This window comes from Manis pentadactyla, chromosome 11, assembly GCF_030020395.1.
Source record: "Manis pentadactyla isolate mManPen7 chromosome 11, mManPen7.hap1, whole genome shotgun sequence".
NCBI classification, from domain to species: Eukaryota; Metazoa; Chordata; class Mammalia; order Pholidota; family Manidae; genus Manis; species Manis pentadactyla.
In genome coordinates this window covers 81366327-81389169 of record NC_080029.1, presented here as the reverse complement: position 1 = coordinate 81389169, position 22843 = coordinate 81366327, and the positions used below count along the sequence as shown (strand labels likewise).

General features: G+C 41.1%; 1 protein-coding gene across 1 annotated transcript; it reads left to right on the top strand.

The window, feature by feature from the left end:
- The first annotated feature begins 20710 nt into the window (after positions 1–20710).
- On the top strand, positions 20711–22112 carry LOC118909848 (olfactory receptor 11H12-like). The gene has a single exon (XM_036880609.2). The coding sequence runs from the start codon at positions 21165–21167 to the stop codon at positions 22110–22112; it is 948 nt and encodes a 315-aa protein (XP_036736504.2). The 5' UTR covers positions 20711–21164.
- Positions 22113–22843: the final 731 nt, after the last annotated feature.

The following is a 22843-nucleotide window of genomic DNA, read 5'->3' as shown; positions in this document are numbered from 1 at the left end:
AAGAATGCAGCAATCAAGTTTGAGAAGGACAGATGCACCCCTATGTTTATTGCAGCACTATTTACAATAGCCAAGAATTGGAAGCAACCTAAATGTCCATCAATAGATGAATGGATAAAGAAGATGTGGTACATATACACAATGGAATACTACTCAGCTATAAGAAAAGGGCAAATCCAATCATTTGCAGCAACATGGATGGAGCTGGAGGGTATTATGCTCAGTGAAACAAGCCAAGCGGAGAAAGAGAAATACCAAATGATTTCACTTATCTGTGGAATATAAGAACAAAGGAAAAACTGAAGGAACAAAACAGCAGCAGAATCACAGAACTCAAGAATGGACTAACAGGTACCAAAGGTAAAGGGACTGGGGAGGATGGGTGGGTAGGGAGGGATAAGGGGGGGAGAAGTACGGGGGTATTAAGATTAACATGCATGGGGGGTTAGGAGAAAAGGGAGGGCTGTACAACACAGAGAAGGCAAGTAGTGATTCCTCAACATTTTGCTATGCTGATGGACAGTGACTGTAAAGGGGTTTATAGGGGAGACCTGGTATAGGGGAGAGCCTAGTAAACATAATATTCGTCATGTAAGTGTAGATTAGTGATAGCAAAAAAAAAAAAAAAAAAAAAAAAGGGCAGTTCCTGTGTGGTAACCTCCAACGAGTTCTACACAAGGGTATAAAGGGCATATAAAAGTGTAGGCAAAGGGTCTGTTTGTGTTTATACAGAGGATCAAAGCCTAATTGGGCTACCCCGAAAATGAACTAAGATACGATATGAAAAAGAACTTCCAACATCTGCACCCTCTGGAAGACTCATGCCAGAAGATGATCATCAAAAAACCCCAACAAAGATCCACGCACTGCTACAGCTGTAGATGCACTCATCCCACCAGTTCCTGGACCTGCCATGGGAATGAGGAAGGAGATATCTAAGCTGGCCTGTGCATACAGTAAAACAACAAAATTGGACTGGATCTATACTGTTGGAACTCAACCAAGAATTTGGAGAAGTGCAAATTGTAGCGCTCCAAAGTCTTACAACTACAAACTATTTATTGTTAAAAGAACATATGGCATGTGAACAGTCCCCAGGAATGGGTTGTTTTAATTTGTCTGATTTCTCTCAGACTGTTCAAGTTCATTTGGACAATATCCACCATATCATAGATAAGTTTTCACAAATGCCTAAGGTGCCTAACTGGTTTTCTTGGTTTCACTGCAGATGGCTGGTAATTACAGATATGCTTTGGTTATGTAACTATACTCCTATTATGTTAATGTGTGTGTGCAATTTAAGTAGTAGCTTAAAACCTATACATGCTGAAGTTACTCTACAAGAAGATATATCAAAGAAATAATCAATCTTCCCATGTTTTCTTCCGCCTGCTACTTCTATAGCTTTTCTTCTTCCTTCCTAATTACAACCCTTAAATAGAATTCGTGCCTCATATCAAATTTACCGAGTATCATAATTCTTCCAAGTGGTAAAGATACCTCAAGACAAATGCTGGGCAAAGAAGCCACAGGGCATAAATATGCAAAGAAGTAAAAAGCTAACTTTTTCAAACAATAAGGCTTCTCTCTCACTTACCAACTTCACATTTCCCTGTATGGCCCCGGAAGATGACTGGTTAGCCAGAGACGGGTAAGATTCCTCAAGGGAGGAACAACCTAAGACAGGCACAGTCGCAGGGGGGCCATCAGGTGAGAAATTGGGGATCAACAGAGGTGAGGCTTAGAACCTCACCCCCCCGTTCTGAGAGAAATCTTCTGCATACGTGGATGTTTTATTGCCCTGGTCTAGCTTGGATTAACACATAGTCTACAGGCACACACCTGATCATCTACATGTGCTCTCTTACAACACTAAACTATGTTTTCTACCTTTATCTTGTATCTACCTACCACTTCAGCATTTTATTAAAAATAATAATAATAAAGAGAGAAATGTGGTATCCACATATAAATCAAGTATAAAAACCAAATGAGTATTCATATTTGAACTGACTGTTTATAGTTCATAATGCATGAGCAAAACCGAAAGTTTCTGTGATGACTGCCCTTGTACTGTTCACTATGTAACTTATTCATTATGTAAGAATTTGTTCTACATGTAAAAACTTGTTTGTTATGCCTCAGAAGATTGGAGACTGACAAAAATTAGGCTTGGGGTGGAATAATGATTGTGCATTGAGCATTGACTCCCCTATACAGAATTTTATTGTCGTTAACAACCATTTGATCAATAAATATGAGAGATGCCCTCACAAAAAAAAAAAAAAAAAGGACAGACTTCCAATGGTAAAATAAATTAGTAACCGGGATGTAAGGTATAGCATAAGGAATATAGTCAAGATATTGTAACAGCCTGGTAGGGTGATAGCTGGAACCTAGAATTATGTATATAAATGTTCTACCACTGTGTTGTACACTTGAAACTCATGTAATGTAATACTGTGTGTCAACTACCCTTCAATAAAAAATAATTATTAAAAAAAAAAAAAAAATTTAAAGATGGAGAGTGTTGGTATGTAGAGAAAAAGAGTATGGACAACAGATGTGTAAAGATGGTTGCAGAAACAGAAAGAGGAACAAGGCTGGTAAGTGGAGCTTTGAATAAACATATCTGAGAAACTTACATCATTGCATGTCAGGAGCTATGTGGGTTGAAGGAAGGAATATATTACCCTGCTATTCATCCCACCAGTCCCTTCTTCATCATTTCAGGACAGCAAAATGAGAAATTCTCAGATGACCATCAGAGACACCCAGTCTGTACCTTAACTGCTTCCTTATAAATCAAGTACTAGTTGAGGGCTGGCAGTATGGATGGGAAGGATCTCTTGTCCCTAGAGTTCTGGGTGTGTCTGAGACTTATATGGTTCTTAACCACTGCTAGCCTACAGAGCCCTGGGATTCTCTAGGCTGCTCTCTGAGTTGTCTGAATCTCAGTTCTTGCTAGAAAGCATTGCAGGCTCTGAAACAGTCAGAGCTTCTTCAACATACCACCCGCCCATTTTACGTACTTTGGATTGGTTAATTTGGCACTACATATGCTAACGGCTTTCCCTGCATCAGTCTATACCTAAGTAAAACAATTCTCACTGGTTTCTGTCTCAGCCATGCTTCCTGAAGTAGGCTACACTGAATGACATAGATGAAGTTATCACTGGAAACTAGAAGCAGAAACACTTCATTCAGAGTGTTATAGAGCCTTAATAAAACACCTTAGTCTCCTGATGACGCCACAAGAAACTTAATTAGTGCCTCTGTATGGTTCTTAAACAGAAATCATAGCTGTTGTCATTAGTAATTGAATTTTTTTTTTAAAGTTTGCTGTCAAAGTATACTTTTTTAATGCTGCAAACATAATTCTGAAAGAGATGATAAACACATGTCAAAAAAATGTATTTATGATTTTCAGAGAGGGGAGGAAGATGGTGGCGTGAGTAGAGCAGCGGAAATCTCCTCCCCAAACCACATATATCTATGAAAATATAACAAAGACAAACCTTCCTAGAATAAAGACCAGAGGACACAGGACAATATCCAGACCACATCCGCACCTGAGAGAACCCAGCGCCTCGCGAAGGGGGTAAGATACAAACCCCGGCCCGGCGGGAGCCGAGTGCCCATCCCCCCAACTCCCGGCGGGAGAAGAATAGACAGAGCGGGAGGGAGATGGAGCACAGGACTGCCGAACACCCAGCCCCAGCCATCCGGGCCAGAGTGCAGGGCCCTGGATACTAGGAAAACAGGGCAGCAAGAACAGTGAGTGGGCCCAGGAGGCCGAGCGCCGGAGGACATAAGAAAAGCAAGAGAAAAATTTTTTTTTTTCTGTTTTGTTTTGTCAAGCACTTTTTGGAACTCTTAAAGGGATAGGGCCCCCAATACTAGGGAAACAGGGCAACAAGAACAGTGAGCGGGCACCGGTGGCCTGGCACCGGAAGACACCAGAAAAGCAGCAACCTTTTTTTTTTTTTTTGCTGTTTTGTTTTGGCGAGTGCTTTTTGGAAGTCTTAAAGGGATAGGGACCCCAATACTAGGGAAACAGGGCAGCAAGACCGGTGAGCAGATGCCTGAGGCTGGCACCGGAGAATAAAGAAAAACGAGCGGCAACCTTTTTTTTATTAATTTAAATTTTTTTTGTGTGTGTGTGTGTGGTCGTTTTGTTTTGGCGGGTGCTTTTTGGAAGTCTTAAAGGGGCAGGGCGGGACACCAATTCAGAGGTAGGGAATCCGGGGATTTCTGGGCACCCTAAACCCTGGGCTTCAGGGAACAGGGAGGCCACTTACGGAGATAAATAGCCTCCAGGCCGCTCCCCCTCCAACGTGACTCCACCACTTTGGAGCAGAGGCCTGAACCAGGCCACGCCCACAGCAACAGCGGAGATAAACTCCATAGCAGCGGGGCAGGAAGCAGAAATCCTGTCTGCAAGCAGCTGCACAGCACAAGCCACTAGAGGTCGCTGTTCTCCCAGGAGAGGAGGGCCACAAACCAACAAGAAGGGAAGTCCTTCCAGCCATCACTCGTCCCAGCTCTGCAAACTATTCCTATCACCATGAAAAGGCAAAGCTACAGGCAGACAAAGATCACAGAGACAACACCAGAGAAGGAGACAGACCTAACCAGTCTTCCTGACAAAGAATTCAAAATAAGAATCATAAACATGCTGACAGAGATGCAGAGAAATACGCAAGAGAAATGGGATGAAGTTCGGAGGGAGATCACAGATGCTAGAAAGGAGATTGCAGAAGTGAAACAAACTCTGGAAGGGTTTATAAGCAGAATGGATAGGATGCAAGAGGCCACTGATGGAATTGAAACCAGAGAACAGGAACGCATAGAAGCTGACATAGAGAGAGATAAAAGGATCTCCAGGAATGAAACAATCTTAAGAGAACTGTGTGACCAATCCAAAAGGAACAATATCCGTATTATAGGGGTTCCAGAAGAAGAAGAGAGAGGAAAAGAGATGGAAAGTATCTTAGAAGAAATAATTGCTGAAAACTTCACCAAACTGGGGGGGGAAATAATCGAACAGACCACGGAAATACACAGAACCCCCAACAGAAAGGATCCAAGAAGGGCAACACCAAGACACATAATAATTAAAATGGCAAAGATCAAGGACAAAGATAGAGTTTTAAAGGCAGCTAGAGAGAAAAAGGTCACCTATAAAGGAAAACCCATCAGGCTAACATCAGACTTCTCGACAGAAAACCTACAGGCCAGAAGAGAATGGCATGATATATTTAATACAATGAAACAGAAGGGCCATGAACCAAGGATACTATATCCAGCACGACTGTCATTCAAATATGACGGTGGGATTAAACAATTCCCAGACAAAAGCTGAGGGAATTTGCTTCCCACAAATCACCTCTACAGAGCATCTTACAGGGACTGCTCCAGATGGGAGCACTCCTAGAAAGAGCACAGCACAAAACACCCAACACATGAAGAATCGAGGAGGAGGAATAAGAAGGGAGAGAAGAAAAGAATCTCCAGACAGTGTATATAACAGCTCAATAAGCGAGCTAAGTTAGGCAGCAAGATACTAAAGATGCTAACCTTGAACCTTTGGTAACTACGAATTTAAAGCCTGCAATGGCAATAAGTACATATCTTTCAATAGTCACCCTAAATGTTAATGGGCTGAATGCACCAATCAAAAGACACAGAGTAACAGAATGGATAAAAAAGCAAGACCCATCTATATGCTGCTTACAAGAAACTCACCTCAAACCCAAAGACAAGTACAGACTAAAAGTCAAGGGATGGAAAAACATATTTCAAGCAAATAACAGCGAGAAGAAAGCAGGGGTTGCAGTACTAATATCAGACAAAATAGACTTCAAAACAAAGAAAGTAACAAGAGATAAAGAAGGACACTACATAATGATAAAGAGCTCAGTTCAACAATAGGATATAACCATTCTAAATATATATGCACCCAACACAGGAGCACCAGCATATGTGAAACAAATACTAACAGAACTAAAGGGGGAAATAGACTGCAATGCATTCATTCTAGGAGACTTCAACACACCATTCACACCAAAGGATAGATCCACTGGGCAGAAAATAAGTAAGGACACGGAACCACTGAACAACACAGTAGAGCAGATGGACCTAACAGACATCTATAGAACTCTACATCCAAAAGCAACAGGATATACATTCTTCTCAAGTGCACATGGAACATTCTCCAGAATAGACCACATACTAGGCCACAAGAAGAGCCTCAGAAAATTCCAAAAGATTGAAATCCTACCAACCAACTTTTCAGACCACAAAGGCATAAAACTAGAAATAAACTGTACAAAGATAGCAAAGAGGCTCACAAACACATGGAGGCTTAACAACACGCTCCTAAATAATCAATGGATCAATGACCAAATCAAAATGGAGATCCAGCTAAATATGGAAAAAAATGACACCAACAACACTAAGCCCCAACTTCTGTGGGACGCAGCAAAAGCGGTCTTAAGAGGAATGTATATAGCAATCCAAGCATATTTTAAAAAGGAAGAATCCCAAATGAATGGTCTCATGTCACAATTATCTAAATTGGAAAAAGAAGAACAAATGAGGCCTAAGGTCAGCAGAAGGAGGGAAATAATAAAGATCAGAGAAGAAATAAATAAAATTGAGAAGAATAAAACAACAGCAAAAAATCAATGAAACCAAGAGCTGGTTCTTCGAGAAAATAAACAAAATAGATAAGCCTCTAGCCAGACTTATTAAGAAGAAAAGAGAGTCAACACAAATCAACAGTATCAGAAACGAGAAAGGAAAAATCACGACGGACCCCGCAGAAATACAAAGAATTATTAGAGTATACTATGAAAACCTATATGCTAACAAGCTGGGAAACCTAGGAGAAATGGACAACTTCCTAGAAAAATACAACCTTCCACGATTGACCCAGAAAGAAACATAAAATCTAAACAGACCAATAACCAGCAACAAAACTGAAGCGGTAATCAAAAAACTACCAAAGAACAAAACCTCCGGGCCAGATGGATTTACCTCGGAATTTTATCAGACATACAGGGAAGACATAATACCCATTCTCCTTAGAGTTTTCCAAAAAATAGAGGAGGAGGGGAAACTCCCAAACTCATTCTATGAAGCTAACATCACCCTAATACCAAAACCAGGCAAAGACCCCACCAAAAAAGAAAACTACAGACCAATATCCCTGATGAATGTAGATGCAGAAATACTCAACAAAATATTAGCAAACCGAATTCAAAAATACATCAAAAGGATCATACACCATGACCAACTGGGATTCATCCCAGGGATGCAAGGATGGTACAACACTCGAAAGTCCATCAACATCATCCACCACATCAACAAAAAGAAAGTCAAAAACCACATGATCTTCTTCATAGATGCTGAAAAAGCATTTGACAACGTTCAACATCCATTCATGATAACTCTCAGCAAAATGGGAATAGAGGGCAAGTACCTCAACATAATAAAGGCCATCTATGATAAACCCACATCCAGCATTATATTGAACAGCGAGAAGCTGAAAGCATTTCCTCTGAGATCGGGAACTAGACAGGGATGCCCACACTCTCCACTGTTATTTAACATAGTACGGGAGGTCCTAGCCACGGCAATCAGACCAAAAAAAGAAATACAAGGAATCCAGGTTGGTAAAGAAGAAGTTAAACTGTCACTATTTGCAGATGATATGATACTGTACATAAAAGACCCTAAAGACTCCACTCCAAAACTACTAGAACTGATATCGGAATACAGCAAAGTTGCAGGATACAAAGTCAACACACAGAAATCTGTGGATTTCCTATACACTAACAATGAACCAACAGAAAGAGAAATCAGGAAAACAACTCCATTCACAATTGCATCAAAAAAAAAATACCTAGGAATAAACCTAACCAAGGAAGTGAAAGACTTGTACTCTGAAAACTACAAGTCACTCTTAAGAGAAATTATGGGGGACACTAACAGATGAAAACTCATCCCATGCTGATGGCTAGGAAGAATTAATATTGTCAAAATGACCATCCTACCCAAAGCAATATACAGATTTGATGCAATCCCTGTGAAACTACCAGCAACATTCTTCAATGAACTGGAACAAATAATTCAAAAATTCATATGGAAACACCAAAGACCCCGAATAGCCAAAATGATCCTGAGAAAGAAGAATAAAGTAGGGGGGATCTCACTCCCCAACTTCAAGCTCTACTATAAAGCCATAGTAATCAAGACAATTTGGTACTGGCACAAGAACAGAGCCACAGACCAATGGAACAGACTAGACAATCCAGACATTAACCCAGACATATATGGTCAATTAATATTTGATAAAGGAGCCATGGACATACAATGGTGAAATGACAGTCTCTTCAACAGATGGTGCTGGCAAAACTGGACAGCTACATGTAGGAGAATGAAAATGGACCATTGTCTAACCCCATATACAAAAGTATATTCAAAATGGATCAAAGACCTGAATGTAAGCCATGAAACCATTAAACTCGTGGGAAAAAACATAGGCAAAAACCTCTTAGACATAAACATGAGTGACCTCTTCTTGAACATATCTCCCCGGGCAAGGAAAACAACAGCAAAAATGAATAAGTGGGACTATATTAAGCTGAAAAGCTTCTGTACAGCAAAAGACACCATCAATAGAACAAAAAGGAACCCAACAGTATGGGAGAATATATTTGAAAATGACACATCTGATAAAGGCTTGACGTCCAGAATATATAAAGAGCTCACACACCTCAACAAACAAAAACAAATAACCCAATTAAAAAATGGGCAGAGGAACTGAACAGACAGTTCTCCAAAAAAGAAATACAGATGGCCAACAGACACATGAAAAGATGCTCCACATCGCTAATTATCAGGGAAATGCAAATTAAAACTACAATGAGGTATCACCTCACACCAGTAAGGATGGCTGCCATCCAAAAGACAAACAACAACAAATGTTGGCGAGGCTGTGGAGAAAGCGGAACCGTCCTACACTGCTGGTGGGAATGTAAGTTAGTTCAACCGTTGTGGAAAGCAGTATGGAGGTACATCAAAATGCTCAAAACAGACATACCATTTGACCCAGGAATTGCACTCCTAGGAATTTACCCTAAGAATGCAGCAATCAAGTATGAGAAAGATCAGTGCACCCCTATATTTATCGCAGCACTATTTACAATAGCCAAGAATTGGAAGCAACCTAAATGTCCATCGATAGATGAATGGATAAAGAAGAAGTGGTACATATACACAATGGAATACTACTCAGCCATAAGAAAAGGGCAAATCCTACCATTTGCAGCAACATGGATGGAGATGGAGGTATTATGCTCAGTGAAATAAGCCAAGCGGAGAATGATAAATACCAAATGATTTCACTCATCTGTGGAGTATAAGAACAAAGGAAAAACTGAAGGAACAAAACAGCAGCAGAATCACAGAACTCAAGAATGGACTAACAGGTACCAAAGGGAAAGGGACTGGGGAGGATGGGTGGGTAGGGAGGGATAAGGGTGGGGGAGAAGAAGGGGGGTATTAAGATTAGCAAGCATGGGGGGTGGGCGAAAGGGGAGAGCTGTACAACACAAAGAAGACAAGTATTGATTGTACAACATTTTGCTATGCTGATTGACAGTGACTGTAAAGGAGTTTATAGGGGGGACCTGGTATAGGGGAGAGCCTAGTAAAGATAATATTCATCATGTAAGTGTAGATTAGTGATACCAAAAAATAAAAAAGTAAAAGGTCAGTTCCTGTGTGGTAACCTCCAATGAGTTCTACATAATGGTATAAAGGGCATATAAAAGTATAGGCAAAGGGTCTGTTTGTGTTTATACAGAGGATCAAAGCCTAATTGGGCTACCCCGAAAATGAACTAAGATACGATATGAAAAAGAACTTCCAACATCAGCACTCTCTGGAAGATTCATGCCAGAAGATGAACATCAAAAAACCCCAACAAAGATACACGCACTGCTACAGCTGTAGATGCACTCATCCCACCAGTTCCTGGACTTGCCATGGGAATGAGGAAGGAGATATCTAAGCTGGCCTGTGCATACAGTAAAACAACAAATTTGACTGGATCTATACTGTTGGAACTCAATCAAGAATTAGGAGAAGTGCAAATTGTAGCGCTCCAAAATCTTACAACTACAGACTATTTACTGTTAAAAGAACATAAGGGATGTGAACATTCCCCAGGAATGGGTTGTTTTAATTTGTCTGACTTCTCTCAGACTGTTCAAGTTCAGTTGGACAATATCCACCATATCATAGATAAGTTTTCACAAATGCCTAAGGTGCCTAACTGGTTTTCTTGGTTTCACTGAAGATGGCTGGTAATTACAGGTATGCTTTGGTTATGTAGCTATACTCCTATTATGTTAATGTGTGTGCTCAATTTAAGTAGTAGCTTAAAACCTATACATGCTGAAGTTACTCTACAAGAAGATATGTCAAAGAAATAATCTATCTTCCCATGTTTTCTGCCGCCTGCTACTTCTATAGCTTTTCTTCTTCCTTCCTAATTACAACCCTTAAATAGAATTCGTGCCTCATATCAAATTTACCAAGTATCATTATTCTTCCAAGTGGTAAAGATACGTCAAGACAAATGCTGGGAATAGAACCTACAGGGCATAAATATGCAAAGAAATAAAAAGCTAACCATTTCTAACAATAAGGCTTCTCTCTCACCAACTTTACTTTTCCCTGTATGGCCCCGTAAGATCACTGGTTAGCCAGAGACGGGTAAGATTCCTCAAGGAAGACAACCTAAGACAGGCATAGTCGCAGGGGGGCTCATCAGGTGAGAAATTGGGGATCAACAGAGGTGAGGCTTAGAACCTCACCCCCCCTGTTTTGAGAGAAATCTTCTGCATCTGTTGATGTTTTATTGCCCTTGTCTAGCTTGGATTAACACATAGTCTACAGGCACACACCTGATCATCTACATTTGCTCTCTTACAACACTAAACTATGTTTTCTACCTTTATCTTGTATCTACCTACCACTTCAGCATTTTATTAAAAATAATAATAATAAAGAGAGAAATGTGGTGTCCACATATAAATCAAGTATAAAAAAAAGTATTTATCTCTTTAATTAGATGGACAGCAGGATGATGGAGCCAGTTCAAAAGAGAATATAAAATGTGACTTTTTATAATCAGAGTCTGAAAAAGAACACTAAAATAAAATTTTAAGTTATTTGTAAACCGCTTAATGTCCTACAGGACACTACAACATTAACCTGTGGGGTTTTCATTTCTACCATGCTAAAAAGAAAATTACCACAATTTAGGAGTTTTCTATTACATCAAACTATGTAATTGTACATCTGAGTTCCCATAAATAGTAAATACTAAGTTAAACAAAATTATATCCCCCTAGAATTAGATTACCCTTAAGTGGGCTTGTTAAACAATATTTTAACATGACTAAAAGGTCATATTTATTCTTGGATTTCACTTTTGGATAAGGGCAGGAAGTTCAGCATGCCAGCAGGATAGTGTCAGACATTTCTCTTTAGAGAAGATGTTCTCATGTCTGTCCAGCTGTAAGACTTTCCTTTCCCCTGCAAAGTGGTGGCTGGGGAGAAAAGATGAGATAAACACAGGAAGATGTAGGATCCACTTTGGCTTAGAAGATTCAGGCCCTATAGGAGTTAGAATCTCCTGTCACAACTCTGTCAGCATAGCGTCCAGGGTCCCTCACAGAAACACGTCCCGTCACTGAAATCATTGCTCTCGGGAAAACCCAAATCTATGGCTTCTCACTAAGAATTAATAAGTCATCCATCATCTTCTTATTCCAGACAACGATTCACCAATCAACTAATCTTTGCACTAATAAACATTTCCTAGTAGAATAATTGACATTAAAACATTACTTTTTTTAAGAAACAGCTACAAAATTAACCCAAGATAAAATTCGTCATTAGAAAAAAATTTTGCAGGTACATTAAGTCAAATAAAGTTTCCTCTCCTTCAGACTTCTATAACTTTCTGTTTCACCTCCAGTTTTACCTTTTATCATCTTAATTCACATCCTGGAAATGACATTTATATTTTAAAACCAATTACTCTTCATTGCATGCATTGCTCTAATGTTTATGCTTAAATTAAAACATAAAACAAAAACACGTTCGTTATCTTGTATATACATTTGTATTTCCTTGCCACCTATGCTTTTAATAGAATCTCAGCAACCCATATTAATTACAACTTTCAACCAAAGTAATTGCTATAGATTGAATGTTTGTACCCCTTCAAAATTCAAATACTGAAACCTACCCTGCAATGTGATGGTATTTCAAAGTGAAGGCTTTGGGAGGTGATTAGGTCACAAGAGTAGAGCTCTGATGAACTGGATTAATACCAGCATTAAAACAGATCCCAAAAGCTCCCTCACCCCTTCCTCCACATGAGGATTGTTTATGAACCAAGATACGGGTACTTGCTAGACACTAAATCTGTTGGCACTTTGATCTTGGACATCCAGCCTCAAGAACTGTGAGAAAAAAATGTTTTTCATTTATATATGCCACCCAATCTATGATATTTTTGTGACAGCAGCCTGAGAAGACTAACATAAGAATTATTATTTCTTCACTGGGGTGAAACATGTTCCCAGCCCAGGGCAAATTGCCTTTGAAGACAAAATCAGTCAAAGAAATAAAGTGGGAGAAACCCATTTATTGCTCACAAGCAGCTGTCCACTTCTGCTCTCCTGTGTCTGCGACCCAGCTGCAAAAAATGGTCACCACCTGACCTCTCCAGTCCAGATATGCCTTCACTCCCCCTTGTAATCACCTATTAATATGGAAATGGACTACTCCACTCAACCTATTGATAAGGAGATGCACTAAGGCCAGGCGAGAGATTCTAGAAATACTGCAGTTTTACCCACAGCCCATCCCTCCAAAAATCTCACCTCACAATCTACTCACTCCCCATCTTCCACAGTGGGCTCTGTGCAACAGATCTGGAGCTCTGTAACCAGACTAATTACTTAGAATAACAACCACAATAAAATCATGATAATTCTCAAGCCAGAGGATTCAGCTAGCTTCAAAGTCCTACTGAGGCTAAATCCATAGCTTGCGCATTCCACAGGTGCCACTAGCTGAATGGGTAAGGAGTTCAGAGCAATCATCACACAGCAGCTGCAGCCAGAGGATGGTCTGGGCCACAGGCACTATAGAAAAAAATTACCTTAAGGGCGATAAGATACCTGTTTTAATGATGCCAGCATAGGCAAATCTTGTCCATCAGGTAGGATACATGCAAGAGAGTGGTCCTGTGATAGGACAGTGGCAGGAATGGGATCTCTTCCTCTTCCTCCACACCAGACCTTCACTCTTTCCCTGTGGGAGTTACACATTGGTCAATATATAGGGCTATAAATACACTGGCCATAAAGATAAAACATAACTTCCCTTGTAAAATGCTTTTACTTCCCAGATGTTTTGGGTATATTATCATGATCTGTGGGGGCCACTCTGCTGTTACTCCAGGAACACACAGGAAACCAGCTTCCAGGCCTCATCCCCAAGGTACCAGAAGGGCCAGTCATCGCCATATTCACCCAACAGAATCTCCAGGGCCACATCCACTCAACAGAGTCTCCAGGGTTTAATGCATTTGGGGCTGGCAGCAGGATGTTTCTCTGCTGGCCATAGCCTGGTTTGCACATACAGCTGTCTAGGAGAGGTAACAATGTGTGTAAGCATGTCCACAGGGCTCAAGGCTCCTTTTCCGGGCTTCTCATTCAAACGCTGTAGCACTGTCCATAAGTGAACTGACCAGATCCATAGACTATTAGTGTCTGACTTCAGGCCAGATTTCAACAAACCATTGTACCTCTTATCATACCTGCCCTGGTATGGTTATATGGTACATGAAACTTCCACTTTATTCCTAATTGCTGCAGCCATTCTTGTATCACATGTCCAATAAAGTGGGTGCCTAGATCACTCTCAATCACCTGTGGCCAGCCATAGGCTGCAAAGAGACACTCTAGGCCCCACTTGGTGGTTTGCTGATCTGCCCGACATGCAGGCAAAGCAACCAACAGGCCAGTAGCTGTGTCCATACAAGTCATGGCATATCGATATCCTTCTGATATGGGCAGAGGCCCAATATAGTCTATCTGCCACCTGACATGAGGTATTGACCCCTTTACTATTGTCCCATGTTGCTGCAGGACTTGGTATAAGTCCCTCTGAGAGCACACAAGACACTCCTTCCAGGTTCTGCTGACTTCAACGGTCAACAGCAAGCCCCACAGATGAGCTACAGCCCACACTGTCTTTGACCTGCATACAACAAACACTGATGCAATCATTGGGCTACATCAGAGGCAGGCTTTCCTCCTAGCCAACGCACCTGGGCCATTATGTCTGCTTCATCATTCCCTGGGGATGCCAAAGGCAAATGACCAGTCACACAATATATGGTAACTGTCTTAGTCTGACCAGAGACCCATAGGTCTTTCCACAACTCTTGCCCCAAAGGGGCTGATGACCAACAATCCAGTTGGCATGATACCATGTCGGTAGCCACAGGGTCAAGCCCCGATAGACGGCCCAACTGTCAGTGCAGACAACTATAGGGGAGGGCTCCCGGGTGATCATGAGACATACTGCGTGCAACTCAGCCCATTGGCTGCTCTTCCCCTCTCCATCCTCCATCCATATTGTCTCAGTCTCAGGATGGAAAGTCACAGCCCTCCACATCAGGGACTGCCCACAACTGGAGCCATCTGTATACCAAGCACCTTCAGATATAGGGGCTTTTACCTCCTGATAAGGACTCTTAGCTACCAATGACTCAAAAACAAGTTCTTCCTGCTTTCCACTGGTATATGTCACTGGCCCCAATAAGTGTTGGAGTTCTCCACTTAAGGGGCTATTGCAGAGGGTGCTATGCTGCTCTAAGTATGCACCCCATTTGGCCAGTGTTGGCATCTGTGCCATGCAACTCTGTGGCCTTTGGGTCCAATCTTGCACCCACCCCACGATGGGATAGGTGGTTATTACCTTGGTTGGAGCTGTTCCAGTGATGGGCTCTGTAGCCAGCAAGGCGTGGTACACAAAAGCCAGTTGCTTCTCTATCAAGGTGTACCAGACTTCTGCTCCTTTCCACAGTTGTGACCAGAATCCAATTAATTGGTGGGTCCATTCAAGCCACTGCAAAGGGCTCCATCCATAACCATCTTCAGTTACATGAACATCCAACTCACAGGGCCTTGATGAGTCCATTACACTCAAGTCCTGTATGATCTTGACTGCTCGCTTATCAGCATTAAAAGCAAATGCACATTTCATCCCAGTCTCACTAACACTCTTTTGTACCAAACAGTATAAGAGCTTCAGAATTTATGCCAAGTGCAGGATAAACACTCTCCAGCTGCCCAAAACACCCAAACACTTGTAATACTTCCACAGTGGTAGGGGTAGGGAAAGCCTGGACCTTGTCTATAACTGTTTCCAGGATAACTTTAGTTTTACCTGACCAGACAACCCCCAAGAACTTTACTGACAAACCAGATCCCTGAACCTTGGTGCTGTTCACAGCCCATCTTTTCTCCTGTAGATGTTGCAGCAGTCTAGGAACTGCCCCTTTTAAATTGGAAAGAGAATCAGATGAGCATAATATCATCAGTGTAGTGATACAGATGCACCATTTTCAGTTTCTTCTATGTGGTCAAGTCCTGCACTACAAGTCCATGACAAAAGGTGGGACTGTAGAGGTGTCCCTGTGGAAGGACAGTGAATGTCCACTGCCAGCCTTCCCACGTGAAGGCAAACTGTTCCTGACTTTCCTGTGCTGTCAATAGAGAAGCATTAGCAAGGTTCACAACATAATGATACATCCCTAGTTCATAACTGAGGGTGTCCATAGGACTGCTATAGAGGGAACAGCAGCATGCAAAGGGGGTATGACTTTATTCAATTACCTGTATTCCATGGTCATATGCCAGGAGCCACCTGGCTTTTTCACTGGCCACACTGGGGAATTAAAAGGACTATGAGTGGGCTTTATGATGCCCACCTTCTCCAAATTCTCTAGAGATTCTACAATGTCATTGTGACCCCAGGAAATTTATACTGCTTAGTATTTGTCAATCACTGAAGTACAGGCAGAGGTACAGATGGGTGCTTAGCATGACCCCTAAGAACTGCATTTACCACGTGTCCTCAGTCTGAACTCACCTGCAATGGTCTGTAACCACAGGCCCTGCAGGATATCCACCCCCAAAATATATTCAGGGATAGGAGAAATATACACAGTATACTCCTTTGGGGGTAAATGCCCTATCCCCAATGGGACTTGGGCTTTCTTCACTCTAATTGCCTTACCCCCATAGCCATCTATCACAGCAGGGGTTCCAGAAATATGCTCAGGGTTGCCATAAATTGAGAACATTCAGCTCCTGTGTCCACCACTACCAGGACACATTGTACATTCACGGGGGACAAATGAGTTGCTAATTCTACACGTAGCCTTCAGCCCCCACCATGTCCCTCAAGGTGGGGGACTTGACCCTCCGTCTCGGTCAAACTGCAGTGCCAGTCTTCTCTACCATCTCCCAGGATGAAGGCACAGCTCCTGGCTCCCCCTCCCACATGGCCTCCTGCAATGCAAATCTTCCTACTCCCTCCTTCCTCACTACCAATGTATCTTCCAGGAGTGCAACGTGTCTTCTCAATAACTGTCTCTCTTTCTTAAAGGCATCCCATAAGTTATTGCCAGCTCCTCCAAGCAATGCCAAAGTGTGTCTCTTCAGTAACCCTTTCTACTATCTCAAGAAACAGACATCCCACAACCCCGGCTGCTACACAGCCACTCATGGCCTCTAGGCAGCCTTCTATCTCATGGAGGGCTAATTCCACAGCTTCCGGTGTCTCCACCCTTCTAGGAGGTGCCTTACCCTAGACCAGTTTTCCCACTAGGGACTCCCCAAGTGGAAACCCCACAGATGGGGGGGATCCCAAGTGAAGCTGCACCATCCACTGCTGCTGGAAGGAAGGGTGAGTCATCACCCCCCACTGAAGCAGCCACTGGGACATCCCCACCACCCACAGGGGAGTTTTATCCAGGTTATCTCCCCACCAGCTCTAGGGGCAGCCCACCCAAGTGTCACATCCATGAAGTCAGATTTGGGGTTCAGAGGTCTTGCTGACTACCACCAGGTGTAACTCTGGGGGGAAAATATGTTGCCAGCCTGGGGCAAAGAATCTTTGAAGCTGAAATCAGTCAAAGAGAGAAATAAAGTGAGAGAAACCCATTTATTGCTTATAGGCAGTCATCCACTTCTGCACATCCATGACTCTCGTGTCCCAGCTGCAAAAAAAGGGGTTCCACCAAACCACTCCAGTCCAGATATGCCCTTGCTCCCCCCATGCTTGTAATCACCTATTGATATGGAGATGGACTAAGTTTAGGCGAGAGATTCTAGAAATAGTGCCATTTTACCCACAGCTTCCATTGCCAATCACCATGTACGTATTGTGGTTCTGCTACCCCAAACTGATTCTTGATCCTCAGAATACCCACATTGCACTATAATGGCCAATACTTCAAGTATTTTTTTGCTCAACCTCTCCCCATCCATAGAAGTAAGGCATTAATGCACTAATTATATTATTCTGATATATATACTATATCTGACTTCAAAAATTCTCTATAAAGGTATTTAGATGGTAAGATCTTAAATAAAATGTAGAAAACATGTTAGGGAAAATACTTTTGGATTATGATTATTTTGGCTCCTTACACTTATCAAAGAATATAACTCATTTTTTATACATACACACAAAAAAGCTTGGGAGATATTGAGAATATTTTCAAGAATCTTGAGAAATCATCATGCTATGACAGTACAGAGCTAGTAAGATTAGACCATTGATTCTGAAGAAAATCAAAAATATACTATAATGGGTTTACTTCATGACCTAGAGACAAAGGTCCCATATTCTATAGGTTGCTCCTTTTTTCTTCCTCACAACAGAGAAGTATCTATTTTTTTATTTTTTACACCTTTCTGGGGACTAACTATATGACTGTCATCTTTCCCTAGAGGAACCTTGGTTTTACAGTGTAAAGGACAATTCACAATTAGTTTTGAGTTCAAGAGATAGCGCCACATGTTTCACAACACTACTTATTTTTCCTACTTCCCCTCCCAAAGGCATCTAACCACAGAAGGTAAAGGGAGATGATGGTCTGGGAGACCAGCCTGCCCAATGGACTACTGAGTAGAGAAGTAGAAAATGAAGTCCTCTCTAGAACTCTATTTCTAGATTAAAATTGTTTTAAAGGTGATACTTGAATCCTTTCTTCCAAATTAAAAGTTGGAAACTACTCCCAAAGTCTACATCATCTTCCAGACAGCTCCCCAGACGAGACTCTTGGCAGTCATTACACAGTTAATTGTACAAAAGGGGGTTTGTTTTTCAGCGAAGGTCATGGGAATCCACACTTTTGAGACTGAGGCTGAGAAAGGACACAGCTGAACCAGGTCCTCCCAGGCATAGTTGGCAGGTATGTAAAAATCACATCATGTACCTGCCCCTTTTTCTCTAGAGAAATAACCTTAATTTTTTGTTGTTCTTGGTATTCTTGATGAAAGATCTGAAGGACAAAATCCAAAAAATCTTCAATTCCTTGGCAAAGTTGTGGTGTTTGTCATTAACTGAGGTAAGTACAGATGAATCTGTCTTCTAAAACATTAATTTTCTAGCTTTTCCACAACTTCTACATAGAGTATGCTCTTTTCTAAAAACAAGAAGAGTTCAGTTATGACTAATAATCTATAGATGATAATGTTAAACAGGATTGAAAATATTGTTTCCCTGGTTCTATTTTAGAAGTTGTATCTGCACATCCTTACAGGGTTCCAAAGAGACACAGAACTGAAGACAAAAGCCACAGTAAGCAATTACCACCTACTTCCAGGTTTTGGAATTAGGAAAAACAAACTACTTCTGGGATGCTTCATAAATGCATTTCAAAAGTTAAAGAACGTTAGGTCTTCATGTTTGGTTTTTACTTACATCTACTTATAATTGTTTAACTCATGACTAGCCACAGATAGAGAAATCAGAGTAATGCTTCTATCTGGTAAAACAGATTTCATGACATCACTGCAAGCTGAGAGAAGCAGACCCAGGTACAAAACCTGGCCATATCAAAGTAACAGCCCAGTGTAAATAAGAATTCTTCTGAAGGGTGTTTTGGGCATAAGTGTACTCTATAATAATACCAGAATGCTCCTTGGGAAAAGTGAAGTATTTCCTTACCTCATGTGAAGAAACCAAATTAAACTATTTTAGGTCCTTCTTTTCCCTAAATTGCTATTCATTTTCTTCATTAGACTGATCAGAAACCATATCATTAAATGTTTTGGAAAATCACCAACTCAATCTAGATCAGAGTACAACCCCTATTTCTTCTTAAATATTAAGTTAATCTGTCTCACTGGCTGCTTCCTCCAGTTGTATTTCCCTTTGTCCAAGGGTTTCATGGAGAATTTCCTTCTATAATATTTTTAGAGAAATTTGAATTAAAGTAGCAATTGCCTGAGTGGGACCACCAGAGCATAGAAAAGTAGAGTTGCTCAAGGGAAACATTCTGGGTCCAGAAGTGTTGTATTACTGAGTGATTTAATCTGAAGAATTATCAGGGCTACATCTCCTCACCCTAAGACCTTGACTGTGTATTTCCACACAGCTTATGCATCTGGTGTGTGGTCTCAGCTGACAACTATAGTACTCAGACTGCTCAGAACGTCAAGCAGTCCTGGGAAAGCACTTTCTGCTGCCCCTTGTCATGACTCCCAAGTGTCTTCTCGGCACTTCAGTGTGTCCTCCCCATGCTCTCATGAGTCACACTAGGTCCTTTCCTTTTTCTCTATGGACAACTGAGAAAAGGGAATGGACTTCAATAGGATCCACAGGTACCAGTGCATATACATTTCTGAGGTAGTCTGAGTCAGTTTCAGGATCCCATATAGGGTGACCAACCACCCCTGTTTCCCTGGACCTGATGGGTTTCCTGAATGGCAAGATGTTCAGTTCAAATTGGGGCAGCCCCTGACAAATAGATCCATTTGGTTACCCTAATCGTACACCATACTGGTCTACCACCTCCTCTTTTTGGCCTACCCTTGCTCCTACAACCTCCCTCCTGGCTTCAAGGTCCAAAGGAATGGTTCTTTCCTTGTATAAGTAAGGAACTCCTTGAAATAAGTAAGGCTTTCAGGTAGAAAGTTAACTAAATTAATATTTATTCATTTAACAAACAATTATGAAGTACATATTGCCTAAAAAATAATGCATTAGGTACTAAAAAAGAATAAAAGATAATTGACACTTGGCCTCTGTTCTGTTTATAGTCCAGTAAATAAAGACATGTAAAAAAAATACCCATGATACAAAGTATAATGTATACCTTAATGTATAAAAATACTGTAGCTTTCAGAATGTTACTTTTTATTCCTTTTAGCTTAAAAAACAATGATTCACTTGTTTAAAGTTGATTCAGCGAGCATGTTGGTACGTCTATGAAGTGGACTATAATGTGCTAGGCATTGGTAATGGAGAAATGAAAAATACAACTTCTGCCTTCATAAAGTTCACAGACTGGCAAAGAGATAGAAAAGTGACCAATTACAATAGGGCATAGTATAAGCTTACACACACATGCATTTGATGCTATGGCAAACAAAGAATTAGTACATGATAAGGAGTCTAGCAAAACTTCATGAAAGAGGCAATTCATGAACAGTGTGAACTACAAGTACAGGTTACCCAGGCCAAAAAAAGTAAATATGTAAGTAAAAAGGAGAAAGAGAAAGGAAGGGGCACAGAAAGATGGGCAAATGGATAAAGAGAAAAGGAAAGAAAAAAGAAGCAACAGACATCATAGGTAGGAAGAGCAGCATATCATTTAGTGGAAGTACAACTATCCTTCCTTACTGGAGTACAGGGGCACAAGGAAAGAGATTAAGTTATATGAGTAAATAAATATCAGATCAAGCAGGACCTTGAGTGTTATGCTCAATTGTTAGGATTTAGTTTCATGGTAATAATGCTTCATTGCAGCACAGCTTACAGACTAAATGAACATCACTGGATCAGAACCCCATTCTGAGTCTGTGAGTGAATTCATCCTTCTGGGTCTCCCCTGCAGCAGGGAGATTCAGGTCGTCCTGTTTATGTTATTCTCCATCATCTACCTCCTGACTCTCTTGGGAAATGGAGCCATCATCTGTGCTGTGTGTTGGAACCAGCATCTCTGCACCCCCATGTACATCTTGCTGGGAAATTTTGCATTCCTGGAGATGTGGTATGTCAACTCCATTGTTCCAAACACACTGGTCAACTTCCTCTCAGAGACTAAGTCCATCTCTTTCACAGGCTGCTTCCTTCAATTATATTTTTTCTTTTCCATGGGCTCCACTGAGTGCTTCTTTCTCTCAGCAATGGCTTTTGATCGCTACTTTGCCATCTGTCATCCTCTGCATTATGCCACAATTATGATGGGACACCGTTGCTTCAACCTAGTGATTTCCTGTTGGGTGTGTGGTTTCCTGTGGTATCTGGTGCCTGTTATTCTCATCTCCCAACTGCCTTTCTGTGGCTCTAATGCAATTGACCACTTTGTATGTGACTCAGGCCCACTGCTGGCCCTTTCGTGTGTTCCTGCCCCTATGACTATGCTTGCCAGCTACACCTTAAGCTCCCTTGTCATCCTCCTTAGCTTTCTTTTCATCCTCATCTCCTATGTCTTGGTTCTACTTGCTGTGATTCAGTTGCCCTCAGCGTCCAGTCGGCACAAGGCCTTTTCAACCTGTGGGTCTCATCTGTCTGTGGTGCTGCTGTTCTATGGGACCATTATGGTGATGCATGTGAGCCCTGGATCCAGCCATTCTACCTTGATGCCAAAGATCATGACTCTGTTCTATGCAATGGTGACACCACTCTTCAACCCTTTGATTTACAGTCTCAGGAATAAGGAAATGATAAATGCTCTCTGGAAAGTTCTGGAAAGTTTAAAATGTCTTTAAAAGTCTTTGGCAGTATGTCCTTGAGGAATGTGGAATAATCTAGTTTAGTGTAATATGGGCAAAATAACCACCTTTTATTTTCACTGATTTGTATAGTCATTCACTCAATAATCACTGGGTGCCTCGTCCATGTTAGACACTGTGCTTGGCCCTGGATTATGAAGATAAACATGCAGATAAGTCAGACACAATCTCTTCCCTCAAACAACAATCAAGAGAGATAGCAGGTAAGAAAATAATTACCACAAAATACAATAAATGTTTGAATTAATGTATGTACTAGTTGTCACAGAAACACAGAAAGAAACACTTAATTTTGCCTGGGATTGTGTGGGGTAGGGACTACTGTTAAGGAAACTTCAATCAACACAATACTGGACATGTGTATTTTGTGGTGAGGAGGGAGAAAACCTTGTATTTCTGTTCAACTTCTACCAAGATCTCTTTTTCAATCTTATTGTGTTATCTTTGAAAGAATATGGGACTTTAAATCAGAAGATCTGGATAGGAACTCAATTCTTCCATTAATCAATTATACAAATTTGGCATGTTATTTAATTTCAACTAAAATTTGAATGGTATTTCTTACTCCAGAGAACAACTAGCATGAGGTTTTTATGAGATCATGAGTATAAATGCTGTAAAAACCCCTAGCACACAGAAAACATGCAATAAATTTTAATTGAATATGAATGCTGATGAATTCTGTTTTCATGTTTTATATCAGATTT

What these genes read in the sequence shown, in the direction of transcription:
- LOC118909848 (XM_036880609.2), top strand. Translation starts at nt 21,165, where the DNA reads ATGAACATCACTGGATCAGAACCCCATTCTGAGTCTGTGAGTGAATTC.